Here is a 15675-nt window from a genome sequence, read left to right as displayed (position 1 = left end):
TCTTTTATTTTCCATAATTTTGAGAAATTTAATGAAGCCTCAACTACATATTAAAAAAAAAAAGGAACTATGGTAAGGTATATATGGTGCGTTAATTTTGAGAAAACGTGGCAACGTGGAGTAAACCAACCATAGATCTAAAATTTATTCTTCCTCGTCATAAACTACTTTTCCATCTCTTTGAATATAAGTATGTAAGAGTGAGATAGAGGGATTGACACAATTTTGTTGTCAAAACTGTCAATGGACATTTACATTATTATTATACATGGTTTTTAATTAGATGGTTGAAGTTAAATAAGATGTAAACTAAACGATTTGTGTTAATACTTCGACTTTTTTATTTAAATAAACTTATTACTTGGAAAAAAATGGCTCCTGTACCTTTAGAAGGGCTTCAAACGCCCGTTTCGAACGCGGTGGCACAAAATAATCTTGGGGGCCCACAAGAAGGTAACCGAGGAGGAATGATGTCGTTGGCACTGTTAATAGAATTTATCGTACAACGAACTTATCACGAACTCACCGTTTTGGCCGAATTGTAAGTAATATTAACAAAAAAAAAATGTACTAACTTTGTTACAAATATTTATCAATATTTTTAGTATTTACGTTATATGTAATGAAATTTACAGTGAATAAACGTTTTAGGTTACCCCGAAAAACTGATATGGAGAGAAAAATTGAAATTTATAATTTCGCAACCAGAACTAGACAGTTATTCGTAAGGCTGTTAGCTCTTACAAAATGGGCCAACAGTGCATCAAAAGTTGAAAAATCAGCCGTAAGAATTCAATATTTAGGATAATTATTTCAATAATAATATTTTTTATCTATACTTTATAATAAACAACTTTATTTCCAGAGAATTATGAACTTTTTGGATAAACAGTCCCTGTTATTTGTTGAAACAGCTGATATGTTAGCTAGAATGGCTAGAGAAACATTAGTACAAGCCAGAGTACCTAATTTTCACATACCAGCAGCTGTGGAAGTACTAACAACTGGCACTTATGGTAGATTACCAGCTTGTATAAGAGAGAAAATTGTCCCACCAGATCCCATAACTCCGTCAGAGAAAAGAAATACCCTGTTAAGGCTCAACCAGGTCATTCAACATAGACTTGTAACAGGAAATTTGTTACCGCAAATGAAAAACTTGAAGGTTAATTAATAATTTTATTAAAAAGTTGTTATTTTAGAAGTAAAGTCATACTTTTAATCATTAAAAACTAGTTTTTTATCTTATCTTAATTGTTTTTGGTGACAATGAGTAATTATTAATTAATAATAGGAATTACTACAAAAAATCAGTTTATTTTTTGATTTATTTGGAATATTTTGAATATTCCGTCTTATAACTTACTATAGAGAATTGATAGAGATTCCAATTCAAGAGTAGTTGTTTATTTTCAATTAGTACCAAACATACAACTTTCTATGCTGTTTTATTAGGTAAAATATTGAGTATTTTATGCAAATCGTTTCAACATTATGTAAAACTGGATTTTTATATATTCTGACATGAAATACTTGATATTTTCCCATAATCAAGTAATTTTCTTAATGGTTCATTTGAACTACTACATTCATTTTATGTATTATTCGTTCTTATTTTGTTCTTTTTGAAATATAGGAATAAATATTTAATATTTTGCTGTACGAACTAGAGCAGAAATATGATGATACCTACATCAAGTAGAAATATTTAATTTCTATGCTAAATCAAATTTGTAATTCCAATTATTTACAAAGCTCTGCGAAACTCTATGTTACATGAGTTATGGGCAAAATTATGTGATCGTGTCAATTTCGTGATGGTTCATTTGAACTACTACATTCATTTTATGTATAATTCGGTTCTTTTTTGAAATATAATAATGTAATAATGAATTCTTGATATTTTGCTGTATGAACTAAAGCAAAAAAATCGATAATACCCACAATCAAGTTGAAATATTTAATTTCTATGGAAAATATTGAGTATTCATGTTAGTTGAAAGTAAATTGTATTGTACAACACTTGAGGAGACTGGATACTTCAAGTGAATACCAAAAAATAATAAACCAAAGACTGAAAACTACTGTTCTCACTAGTTTTTCACAATAATTCAATTTTAGATTGAAAATGGAAGAGTTACCTTTCATGTTCAACATGAATTTGAAGTATCGTTAACAGTAATGGGAGATGGTCCTAATATTCCATGGAGATTACTAGAAATTGATATTTTAGTTGGAGATAAAGAAACTGGAGGTGATTGAAATAATAAATATCTTGAAAAATATCATAAAAATATCAATTTTTTAGATGGAAAAGTTCTGGTGCATTCTCTACAAGTGCAGTACATCCATCAATTAATCCAAACTCGTTTGGTGGATAATTCCCAACCTTTAACCGAAGTATACAATTGTTTACACTTTTTTTGTCAATCGTTACAGTTGGAAGTCTTGTATTCTCAAACCCTAAGGTTAATGAGAGATAGATTAGACGATCATATTCATGTTGATGAATATATTCCTGGAAAATGTTTGACTGTGTCTTATTGGAGGTAACTGATTTATAAAAATTTAATTTTCTATTGTTATTTTTTTTTTGTAATTACAGGGAATTGACCAATAGGGGTAAAGAAATGATAAATAAGGATATTCGATCTGAATTAGGGTACCGGCTGTCTGTTCAAGTAGATATCCACGATCCAGCTCGACCGTTGGCAGTAGTTCATGTACCATCTTTAGGAAACAAGGTATTAGTGACGAATTTCAAAAAAATAATTAACTATAACGAATTATTTTCTTTTTAGGAAAGTGAGATTGCTGATAGAGCAATAAGATCCGAAGTTTTATCAATGGAACGACTTTTAGTTTATACCATTTACGTTAGAACCAAAAGTAGATTATCCGATATTAAATTAGAACTACAAGGGATGCTTAAGGATGTAGAATGTGAGTAATAACTTGAACTATTAATTATTATATAGTTACGTATATGTTTCTACATTATTTTTTAATAATTCTTATTTCAGGTAATCTACAAGGTTCTCCGGCAATTTTATCAGTTGCCATACTACAACCTTGTTTGCGAGCTGAGCAATTGCTAATAACTGTCGATACACATACCGGAATGTTACAATGTCACGTGCCGCAATATGAACCGCCTCTTATACCCGATCTAAATCAAGCTCTTAACGGTGATCATTCCAAATTACCAATGCTGATATCGGAATTGAGGTATTGGATCACTCAGAGACGTTGTGAAAAAACTTTGCAACATTTACCCGCAACTGCTTATGAAAAACTTCCTTTAATGTACCACGGTGATCACCCCATCACTAAAATTGGACGACACAAGATGTATGTACGCTTACATAGGCATCCGAACGTTGTATTGGTGAGTTTTATGAAAAAAATTTGAATAATGTTCCATTTTTTTTCTTTAAACCGTATTTCAGATTGTTGAACTTAAAGAAATGGGAAACGGTTCTTCGGAAATTGATGTTTCTTTTTATTTGGCTGTCGTTAAACATTCCAGTATCGAGGATAACCCTGATGATGATACTATGGAATCCGAAATACCTAAAGTTTTTCTCAAAGTACAATCTTTGATAGAATTCGATACATTTGTTTCTACGCATGGACCGTTTACTAGCGTATCAGGTGATTAAATTTTTATACATTTTCAAAATTAGATCAATGATTTGATTGTTGGTTATATAAAGAAGGTAATAGGTAAAAAAAAAACAAAAGAAACGGTTTCTTTTGATAATATATTACGGAATTTTGAAAAGTTAACTTTTGACGTTTGTAGCTTGGAAACCAGTTGGGCTACAAATTTGTAAATCGTCCTATTTATGAAGAATTTCTTCCTTATTCTAAAGAATTTTTTTGCGAAGCTCTATGTCGGATGGTTCTAAAGTTATGGGCAAAATTATGTGATCGTGTCATTTTCTTAATGGTACATTTGAACTACTACCCTCATTGAATGTGTTAATCGTTGTAAGACAGTTTTTTTTTTAAATATTCTGCTTGATGTACTTTCTTTGAGAAATTTCACGATTTTCCTAATGGTTCATTTGAACTACTAGACTTATTGAATATATTATTCGTTTTTAGACGGTTCTTTTTTTAATATTCTGCTTGATTTACTTTCTTTGAGGATAGTTATGATTTTTCTAATGGTTCATTTGAACTACTACGTCCACTGAAAGTATTATTCATATTAGATGGTTCTTTTTTTTTAAATTCTACTTAATGTAATTTCTTTAAGAATTATCTGATATAAATACTGCAACCCGGACTATTTATTGTGGTGCAGATACATTCCTGTGGGAATTTTACCACTTTTTGGGGCTCTGATTCTTTTCTTATTCTTCTTCATATTTTTATGATTTTTAGTTGTTTTATTGTAGTTAATCCTCACTTATGGTTGATGTTGTGTCTAAATTCTTGTATATCCCAATTTTTTAATGTTCTCTATCACTTGCTTTTGCTTTTACCATCTCATTCGTCTCTTGGTCTTCTCATCCAGGGGTCTCCAATTTTTTTTACGGTTTCTGTCTATATGAATTTCACTTTGACTCTACGTTTTGGGTTTTTCCTCCCCTAATTTACTAAACGTGGTACTTGTAGTGGTACCACAAGAAAAGAATGTACTAATCACAGAAGAAAAGTGTCCATTTAATTTTTTATCTCATATCTAATTATTTTAGGCTCACTAGAATCGGATACCACAGAATCGAATAGTTTAAAAAGAAAATGTGGCATAAAACCTGAACCGACAGCTAGAAGAAGTAAACAACCTGCTTATTTTATAGCCGAGCTGGCGCACGTTGTAGCCATGTGTGATGAACGGTTACCGTTTGTAACTTTAGCCAACGAAGTGAGTTTCGTCTTCGAATACTCATTCGTAGTTATTATTAAACGTGAATAATTTCTTTCCAGTTGACTAAAAGGAACGTTTTCCATCAAGGTCTTCAAGTTGAATCGAACGCCACAGGTTTGGTATTGAAATTGATTCAATTACCGCCTCCTTCTAAGGAAATTGGACTTTCTACTGCTTGGAACGCTCTAATGAAACGTTTGCTATCGGTTTCGATACGAGTTTTGAGTAAAGGAGTTTTGAAAAGTTGGATGGTGGAGTTCGTGTTTTATTCCACACCGCTTTCCAGTACCCATCCCAAAGAACAAGGTAACAGACATAGTAGAAGATTTTTTACATCAAAGTTTATCATATTTATGAATCGGAATGATATTAATTATTGTATAAGGGTTAATTGGGGCCTTAACTAATTTTTTTTACATACGAATATGTAATTGATCATTTTATGATTGAAAATGAAAAAAAATTGTAGATAATGATCAAAAAACTTCCAAAACTGTCTCATGACCAAGCATCGAAGATATAATATCATTTATTTATATTGTAGGAGTTAATTGGGGCCTTAATTAATTTTTTTATTGTTTTTTTATATCATACGAATATGTAATTGATCATTTTATGATTGAAAATGAAAAAAAATTGTAGATAATGATCAAAAAACTTCCAAAACTGTCTCATGACCAAGCATCGAAGAGATAATATCATTTATTTATATTGTAGAGGTCAATTGGGGCCTTAACTAATTTTTTTACTGTGTTTTTATATTATACGAATATGTAATTGATCATTTTATGATTTAAAATGAAAAAAAACTTGTAAATCAAAATCAAAAAACTCCCAAAACTGTCTCATGACCAAGATCCACATCATCGAAATGTAAAATCATCATTAAAAATTATAGATTCTGTTCAATTTTTCCAAAAATTAATTATATTGATACTAAACCGCAACTGTACAAATTACAAATTTTGAAATTGAACAAAAAATAAGTTTTGGCGTTATAGTCCATTCATTTTCAAACTAAATAATAATGATAAATATTTTTTTGAAGGGAACGCTTCATAAATATGAAAAGACATACTAAAGTGACTTAGATGTTGTTTTTTTTTTAAATTATCCCATTAAAAAATTGTATTTTCAATTTTTTTGAGTATACACCCCCATCCCTATCACTCACAATTGTTCCGTAGGGGTTTTTTCATATTATAATCGTCCTTATTGAATCTTCTTTTCCAGGATCTAGGCGTCCGATTTATTTTCAATACGAAATGACCACAATTGACAATACTGCAAAGACTGCGGATTCTTTAATAAGCGATTGGAATCAGATCGTTCATTTGTATACTCTCGTACATGATTTGAGCGAATATCTTAAAATAGGTGAGTTTTCGTATTATTTTTATAATTTGATTTAGGTGCAGTTTCCATTGGACCGTTTGGTTTTGTAAAAATTCAACGAAAAAACCTTTTGATCAACTTTTGGTTAACCCTGTATTCAAAATGATATTTATACAACGTGAAATGATGTGCAACTGAATCAAAGCAATAAAAAAGTGTTTTAATAATAGGAAATTAACCCTCGAGGGTGGATTTCAATAATACAAGGTGATTAGATTAAATATTTATATATAAAAGTGACCATATCATTGAAATTACCCTGTATAACTTGGTAAAAAGTTATATTACCCCGTTTAGGAAGAGGAAAGGGCAAAATTGAGAGTTAATATAACATACAGGATGTTCTATTGGACAGTTTCCATCTAGTGTCTGGTTTTAAATAATACAAAGTGATTCGATTAGATTCTTATATATAAAAGTGACCATATCATTGAAATTACCCTGTATAACTTGGTAAAAAGTTATATTACCCCGTTTAGGAAGATGAAAGAGCAAAATTGAGAGTTAATATAACATACAGGGTGTTCTATTGGACAGTTTCCATCTAGTGTCTGGTTTTAAATAATACAAAGTGATTCGATTAGATTCTTATGTATAAAAGTGACCATATCATTGAAATTACCCTGTATAACTTGGTAAAAAGTTATATTACCCCGTTTAGGAAGAGGAAAGGGCAAAATTGAGAGTTAATATAACATACAGGATGTTCTATTGGACAGTTTCCATCCAGTGTATGGTTTTAAATAATACAGAGTGATTCGATTAGATTCTTATGTATAAAAGTGACCATATCATTGAAATTACCCTGTATAACTTGGTAAAAAGTTATATTACCCCGTTTAGGAAGAGGAAAGAGCAAAATTGAGAGTTAATATAACATACAGGGTGTTCTATTGGACAGTTTCCATCTAGTGTCTGGTTTTAAATAATACAAAGTGATTCGATTAGATTCTTATGTATAAAAGTGACCATATCATTGAAATTACCCTGTATAACTTGGTAAAAAGTTATATTACCCCGTTTAGGAAGAGGAAAGGGCAAAATTGAGAGTTAATATAACATACAGGATGTTCTATTGGACAGTTTCCATCTAGTGTCTGGTTTTAAATAATACAAAGTGATTCGATTAGATTCTTATATATAAAAGTGACCATATCATTGAAATTACCCTGTATAACTTGGTAAAAAGTTATATTACCCCGTTTAGGAAGATGAAAGAGCAAAATTGAGAGTTAATATAACATACAGGGTGTTCTATTGGACAGTTTCCATCTAGTGTCTGGTTTTAAATAATACAAAGTGATTCGATTAGATTCTTATGTATAAAAGTGACCATATCATTGAAATTACCCTGTATAACTTGGTAAAAAGTTATATTACCCCGTTTAGGAAGAGGAAAGGGCAAAATTGAGAGTTAATATAACATACAGGATGTTCTATTGGACAGTTTCCATCTAGTGTCTGGTTTTAAATAATACAAAGTGATTCGATTAGATTCTTATATATAAAAGTGACCATATCATTGAAATTACCCTGTATAACTTGGTAAAAAGTTATATTACCCCGTTTAGGAAGATGAAAGAGCAAAATTGAGAGTTAATATAACATACAGGGTGTTCTATTGGACAGTTTCCATCTAGTGTCTGGTTTTAAATAATACAAAGTGATTCGATTAGATTCTTATATATAAAAGTGACCATATCATTGAAATTACCCTGTATAACTTGGTAAAAAGTTATATTACCCCGTTTAGGAAGAGGAAAGGGCAAAATTGAGAGTTAATATAACATACAGGATGTTCTATTGGACAGTTTCCATCTAGTGTCTGGTTTTAAATAATACAAAGTGATTCGATTAGATTCTTATGTATAAAAGTGACCATATCATTGAAATTACCCTGTATAACTTGGTAAAAAGTTATATTACCCCGTTTAGGAAGAGGAAAGGGCAAAATTGAGAGTTAATATAACATACAGGATGTTCTATTGGACAGTTTCCATCCAGTGTATGGTTTTAAATAATACAGAGTGATTCGATTAGATTCTTATGTATAAAAGTGACCATATCATTGAAATTACCCTGTATAACTTGGTAAAAAGTTATATTACCCCGTTTAGGAAGAGGAAAGAGCAAAATTGAGAGTTAATATAACATACAGGGTGTTCTATTGGACAGTTTCCATCTAGTGTCTGGTTTTAAATAATACAAAGTGATTCGATTAGATTCTTATATATAAAAGTGACCATATCATTGAAATTACCCTGTATAACTTGGTAAAAAGTTATATTACCCCGTTTAGGAAGAGGAAAGGGCAAAATTGAGAGTTAATATAACATACAGGATGTTCTATTGGACAGTTTCCATCCAGTGTATGGTTTTAAATAATACAGAGTGATTCGATTAGATTCTTATGTATAAAAGTGACCATATCATTGAAATTACCCTGTATAACTTGGTAAAAAGTTATATTACCCCGTTTAGGAAGAGGAAAGGGCAAAATTGAGAGTTAATATAACATACAGGATGTTCTATTGGACAGTTTCCATCCAGTGTATGGTTTTAAATAATACAAAGTGATTCGATTAGATTCTTATGTATAAAAGTGACCATATCATTGAAATTACCCTGTATAACTTGGTAAAAAGTTATATTACCCCGTTTAGGAAGAGGAAAGAGCAAAATTGAGAGTTAATATAACATACAGGATGTTCTATTGGACAGTTTCCATCTAGTGTCTGGTTTTAAATAATACAAAGTGATTCGATTAGATTCTTATGTATAAAAGTGACCATATCATTGAAATTACCCTGTATAACTTGGTAAAAAGTTATATTACCCCGTTTAGGAAGAGGAAAGGGCAAAATTGAGAGTTAATATAACATACAGGATGTTCTATTGGACAGTTTCCATCTAGTGTCTGGTTTTAAATAATACAAAGTGATTCGATTAGATTCTTATGTATAAAAGTGACCATATCATTGAAATTACCCTGTATAACTTGGTAAAAAGTTATATTACCCCGTTTAGGAAGAGGAAAGGGCAAAATTGAGAGTTAATATAACATACAGGATGTTCTATTGGACAGTTTCCATCTAGTGTCTGGTTTTAAATAATACAAAGTGATTCGATTAGATTCTTATGTATAAAAGTGACCATATCATTGAAATTACCCTGTATAACTTGGTAAAAAGTTATATTACCCCGTTTAGGAAGAGGAAAGGGCAAAATTGAGAGTTAATATAACATACAGGATGTTCTATTGGACAGTTTCCATCCAGTGTATGGTTTTAAATAATACAAATTGATTCGATTAGATTCTTATGTATAAAAGTGACCATATCATTGAAATTACCCTGTATAACTTGGTAAAAAGTTATATTACCCCGTTTAGGAAGAGGAAAGGGCAAAATTGAGAGTTAATATAACATACAGGATGTTCTATTGGACAGTTTCCATCTAGTGTCTGGTTTTAAATAATACAAAGTGATTCGATTAGATTCTTATGTATAAAAGTGACCATATCATTGAAATTACCCTGTATAACTTGGTAAAAAGTTATATTACCCGGTTTAGGAAGAGGAAAGGGCAAAATTGAGAGTTAATATAACATACAGGATGTTCTATTGGACAGTTTCCATCTAGTGTCTGGTTTTAAATAATACAAAGTGATTCGATTAGATTCTTATGTATAAAAGTGACCATATCATTGAAATTACCCTGTATAACTTGGTAAAAAGTTATATTACCCCGTTTAGGAAGAGGAAAGGGCAAAATTGAGAGTTAATATAACATACAGGATGTTCTATTGGACAGTTTCCATCTAGTGTCTGGTTTTAAATAATACAAAGTGATTCGATTAGATTCTTATGTATAAAAGTGACCATATCATTGAAATTACCCTGTATAACTTGGTAAAAAGTTATATTACCCCGTTTAGGAAGAGGAAAGGGCAAAATTGAGAGTTAATATAACATACAGGATGTTCTATTGGACAGTTTCCATCCAGTGTATGGTTTTAAATAATACAAAGTGATTCGATTAGATTCTTATGTATAAAAGTGACCATATCATTGAAATTACCCTGTATAACTTGGTAAAAAGTTATATTACCCCGTTTAGGAAGAGGAAAGGGCAAAATTGAGAGTTAATATAACATACAGGGTGTTGTATTAGATAGTTTCCATTCAGGATGAGTAAAATCTGTGGTAACTTCAATTGCCCCACTTCGATACATCTAAATATCCCCAATAAAACCTTGGAACTCAATCAGGGGCCTACCTAGCGCTCTTCCGAAGTATTTTTCCAAATTATTATAAAATCTAATATAAAGGAAGCAGCGGAAAAATTTTGTATCGCAATAACATTTTTCTCTCTCAATTTTAGACAAATACAGTTTCCTTTCGAACATGTTCTGCATCAAATCTTACAATTACACCAAATTAATCCTCTGTTACGGATCCGACAAAGGCGCAATGGTATCGATCACTTGGGTCAGTTCGGACAAAATGTTCCAATTAGCATTCGGTGCGACAAACGGCACCCTAAACGCCCATTCCATAATACAAGAACAGTTGGAGTCCCATTTGAACCAACACAGGAATTTGGGACAGATCATACAGTTGTTGCACGAGACCTACGAACCGTTATTGTCGATCAGCAAACTACCGACCATACCTCAGTTGGGTATACATAACACCGTAAGTGAAATCCCGTTAACTATGTGTTATTTCTAATTTTTTTTTTTTTGTTGTCGTAGAGACCCCAAGTTCCGGTCCAAACTTTCACCATAATGGCGCAGTCTTGCACGCTGATCCGTTTGGCGTACCAAGGAATGTATTGCCTGGAACTTAGAATCCGAGGATCCGGTCTGGTGTCGCTAAGAGATGGCGCTTACAGTAGATTCGATAGGAGCAACGTCGTCGACGTATTTTCCCCCACCCAAGGTTTGAAAGCGTTTCTATCGAAATACGTCGACGAAACCGCCGTATTTCGAAGAAGATCTCAATCCGAAGACGATAATCCTCCGTCGCCGATGGAAGTCGAAGGCGGCGGATTCCTAGGCCATCACCGAGGACCCCAATCGCCCGCGGGCCAAAGGGAACCCGCCGGTCTCCGTTTCCATCCGCCGCTAACCCCCCCATCGGGCTCCAATCCCCATACGCCGGCCAGTCCGCATACTTCGATGAACCAACCGACGACTCACGCCAGTTACGGATCCAGTCCGGCGACTTCGTTTAATTTGGCGTCTCCGACGTCGCTTCAACCGAATATCAATCCCAGTCCGATGCCGCATCCGAGTCCCGGAGGTTTGGTGGCCAATTCGCCGCTCAATCCCCAATTGGCGAGTCCGGGGGGGTTGTTGAGCAATTCCTCGCCCGGTCCGCAGAGTACCAACTTGCCGGGACATTCGCCGGTTAGCAGTTTCATACCGACGGGCCACACCGACGGCAGTCCGTTCCCTTCTCAAAGTATGTCGTCGCCGGCGGCTTCGGCCAATTGGCCGGGCTCGCCCGGTATGCCCCGACCGTCGCCGGCGCGACCGGGGCAATCCCCCGGGGGGCATTCGCTGATGCACAGCCCCCAACAATCCACCGATCTCAAATTAGGTAGCCATTTATCGAGGGTGTTGCCGCAAAGATCTTGGGCCGGCGCCGTACCGACGCTTCTGACGCACGAAGCTCTCGAGATACTCTGTTGCCCTTCGCCCCATCCTCAAGGACTTCCGGTGCCCGAATTGGCGCCATTGGAGAGGTTCTTGGGGTGCGTTTATATGAAAAGGCAACTGCAAAGATACGTGCATACGGAAAACTACGTAAGTGTTACTAATTCGATCGCTACTACCCAAAGGATTTTTATAAAATTGTCATTTTGAGGTTATGCGAGGTTCTTTATTGAATATAATGGAAAAAAAACGAACGTTTTGTATAGAAACAATCATTTGTTTATTAATTTTTACGGATGAAAGTTTTTTAAAAGCCTAATCTAACCTATAAATAACCTTTTTTGTGAGGTTAGGTTTGAAATTATTATATTATAAACGGTTTAGTTTGTAAATACGAGAAAAGTTTAATTTTGTGATAAATTTTTACTATTTTAACCTGTAAAAACACTTTTGTATCAAATTTATTCTTAATCGAATGATAAACTACCCGAATCGGTGATTGACATTGACAGGATGAGGAAAGATCAAAATGGAGGATAATAAAATCTTAATAAACACAAAAAAACTGCTAAAAAACAGGATCTAACCTCATCGAATCCACCATAGAGTCTAAACGTTGCTTCTTAGAGCTTATCCGGGTTCCGGTCCCACTGTAGTTACTAGAGAAGAAGAGAAAAACAAAAATTTTCAATTTTCAATCGAAAACTAACTGACATAACTAACCATAAAAGGATCCAGTTGCTGTTTCTATTCTATAGAAACGTTTTACCACCATTGGGGAAGCGATTTGTCCTTATCTAAAGCAGCTTTACCAAAACTTGGACCAATACCAAAAACCTTCATACTCCTTAGTAGCTTTCGATTCCCTCCAATACCCGGATTAGTCCATCTTTGAAATATCGGTCCACACGTTTGGAGCTCGGCTTCTGAGCGTACCCTTATGGTGCTAGAATCAATACAGAAGACTTCTAGGCGATCCAAAGTTGACCAAAAGAAGAAACGTCACCGTCCGACTCTATTTTACCGATATCACCAAGGTAGAAGCTCTATCAAACATGATCTCACTTAGAGAAGTATCTTCAAGACTTGGTCGACGGACTGACGTGGTTCGCGAACGCCTAGTTAGCCTTCAGACTCGGAAAAACTCTTCCATAAATCCAGATTTGGCATCCGAGGTGGCTGGGACACGGGGATCGATCGATACCGGCACCTGGAGGACCGCGAAGGCGGCACCGTGCTCAGGATCGATAGTCGATCGTTGAAAAGGCTTCAACGTCGGTTAAAGAAGAAGAAAAAAGAAGAAATAACCTAACCTAACCGTATCTGATTATTGTTTTTTTTTTTGTTATTTCAGTTAACGGCCATACAACCCACCGAGCCGGGCGTTATACATTTCAAAGTAACCGAAACTTTGCAGTGCAGGATCGGTTTGAACACTCAGCATCTACAAAGTTTGCACCTGAAGATAACCCCCCTTCCCGATCATAAAGAAGTCTGGTCCCAAGAGGAATTGCAGGTAAGACGATCGATTGCGACCCGTCCAATTCCGGTTATTATTCATAGTTTCGTATCTCGTCGCAGGTATTGGAGAAATTCTTCGACACCCGAGCGGCGGCGCCACCGTACAAACCGACGTCCATGTTCACGTTTTGCAACATGTTGAACCTACCGGTGAACGTGTTGAAGGATTTCATACAAATTATGAAATTAGAATTGGTGCCGGGTCTGGTGCAACAACAACAAATGAAATGGGCGGTACAATGGGTGTTGAGAGTCCCCCCCAGCGCCCCCAATCTCGTTCCAGTCGGTATGACCGGTGTGCTGGTATTCAGAGCCAAAGTACTTTTCTTCGTAAGTCCGTTTTTAATCGTATTCCGTACTAAAATAATTCGATCGATTTTTTTTTTTTTTTATTTTCAGTTACAAATAACCAGAATCGGTATTCAGTACCCGCCTAGTATGGAACCGCCGTCGATAGTACTACCGCTGATTTACGATATCAGCGCCAACGTAACTACTCTAGCCGAAAAACGTGAAGCCGGTGCTAATCCCGCCATGTCCTCCGTTAGTCAGATGCTCAAACATTTCACGCAATACCAATCGAATATAAACGAATGTTCCGTTTTTCCGGCTATCAGAGAACTACTTATTAACTTGACGTTACCCTCGGAACCTCAGGCGCCGAGTCCGGTAACCGCCGGGGTGCAACAAATCCAATCGCCCGCCATGCAGATGCCTGGACAAGGATCCCAACCCGGTTATCCTGTAAATATGCCGATGGGTATGATGGGTCCGCAATAATTCGGTTAGGTTGATCAATCGGGAAGCCTTTCGAAAGCAAACCCATTGGGAAGCCTTCCAAAAGCCAATCGGGAAGCCTTTCGAAAGTAAACACATTGGGAAGCCTTCCAAAAGCCAATTGGGAAGCCTTTCGAAAGCCAATTGGGAAGCCTTCCAAAAGTAAATACATTGGGAAGCCTTTCGAAAGCCTTCCAAAAGTAAATACATTGGGAAGCCTTTCGAAAGCCAATTGGGAAGCCTTCCAAAAGTAAATACATTGGGAAGCCTTTCGAAAGCCAATTGGGAAGCCTTCCAAAAGTAAACCCATTGGGAAGCCTTTCGAAAGCCAATTGGGAAGCCTTTCGAAAGCCAATTGGGAAGCCTTCCAAAAGTAAACCCATTGGGAAGCCTTTCGAAAGCCAATTGGGAAGCCTTCCAAAAGTAAACCCATTGGGAAGCCTTTCGAAAGCCAATTGGGAAGCCTTCCAAAAGTAAATACATTGGGAAGCCTTTCGAAAGCCAATTGGGAAGCCTTTCGAAAGCCTTTTTGTAATTGTTTTTGTGATTTTCAGGTTGTAAATGTTTTCCTATTGAAATATATTTATCATTTCATTGTTTGGTATTATTTTTTAGTGAAGTGATGGTAGATATTTTTTACCAGATACGTTATATCGTTTCTTATATCATTTTCCTCATTTTTTCAACAGTTTTTCATATTATTCTGTTCCTTTTTGTAGTAATTTATTTAATACCTTATATAACCTTCACTTTATACTTTTCGTTTCTTACTTTTAATTCTTGTTTTTCTCGGTTTATCGCTTTCTGTACTATTAGAATGTTTTTCTTCATTTTATAACCTAACTTATCATTTTATGAGATTATTTTTCATCTTTATGTCATATTTTCCTTTTAATTTGTGTCTTTATCTTTTGTTTTTTCTTTCCCACCTTTTATTTGGTATTTTTTCGTTAGCCTTTTCTGTTATTTCTCCTTTTATGACTTTTGTTGTTATATCCCTGTTCTCCATTTTATAATTCTTATTCTTTTTTATTTGTACGTCATATTTCTTTTTAATTTTTAACTACTCAATTTCCTTATTATTTTATTTCTCTTTCTAGCTATTCTTTCATTACTCTTTTCTATATCTATCGCAATTCTACTTCTTTTTTTTACTTTTCCTGGTCACATTCACCTTTTATCGATTTGTAAATTCGGTTATTTTCTTTTCGCCTTATTCCCTTTCATGTCTAAGTGTTCCGCTCAGTTTATTTTGGTTTTTTATTGTATTCCTTGCTTACATTCATCTTTTATGGCTTTTGCAGAGTTTGTATTATTCTATTTTATCTCATTTGTTCATTTAATTCTTCCTTTGTTCTTCTTTTCGTGTTAGTTTTCTGTCACGGTGATGCTATTTATCACATTCCTTCTTTCTCCTGTATTTTTTCAAAATTTTTCTTTT

General features: G+C 34.4%; 1 protein-coding gene across 1 annotated transcript; it reads left to right on the top strand.

Moving 5' to 3' along the window:
* The first annotated feature begins 208 nt into the window (after positions 1-208).
* LOC130899966 (mediator of RNA polymerase II transcription subunit 14) lies at positions 209-14830 on the top strand. Its single transcript, XM_057810188.1, has 17 exons — positions 209-541; positions 652-784; positions 866-1165; positions 2122-2254; positions 2309-2549; positions 2606-2744; positions 2802-2943; positions 3024-3388; positions 3450-3654; positions 4707-4876; positions 4939-5185; positions 6113-6256; positions 10658-10971; positions 11031-12086; positions 13291-13452; positions 13518-13787; positions 13857-14830. The coding sequence occupies exons 1-17, from the start codon at positions 372-374 to the stop codon at positions 14235-14237; spliced, it is 4572 nt and encodes a 1523-aa protein (XP_057666171.1). The 5' UTR covers positions 209-371; the 3' UTR covers positions 14238-14830.
* The last annotated feature ends 845 nt before the right edge of the window (positions 14831-15675 follow it).

Source organism: Diorhabda carinulata, chromosome 12, assembly GCF_026250575.1.
Source record: "Diorhabda carinulata isolate Delta chromosome 12, icDioCari1.1, whole genome shotgun sequence".
NCBI lineage: Eukaryota > Metazoa > Arthropoda > Insecta > Coleoptera > Chrysomelidae > Diorhabda > Diorhabda carinulata.
The sequence above is the reverse complement of the archived record's forward strand: the minus strand, read 5'-3'. Positions and strand labels throughout refer to the sequence as shown.

Excerpts from the sequence above, each read along its gene's own strand:
- LOC130899966 (XM_057810188.1), top strand. The coding sequence starts at position 372 with ATGGCTCCTGTACCTTTAGAAGGGCTTCAAACGCCCGTTTCGAACGCG. Across the intron at positions 2,550-2,605 it reads TTGACTGTGTCTTATTGGAG|GGAATTGACCAATAGGGGTA; the intron begins GTAACTGATTTA and ends TTGTAATTACAG. Across the intron at positions 10,972-11,030 it reads AGTTGGGTATACATAACACC|AGACCCCAAGTTCCGGTCCA; the intron begins GTAAGTGAAATC and ends TTGTTGTCGTAG.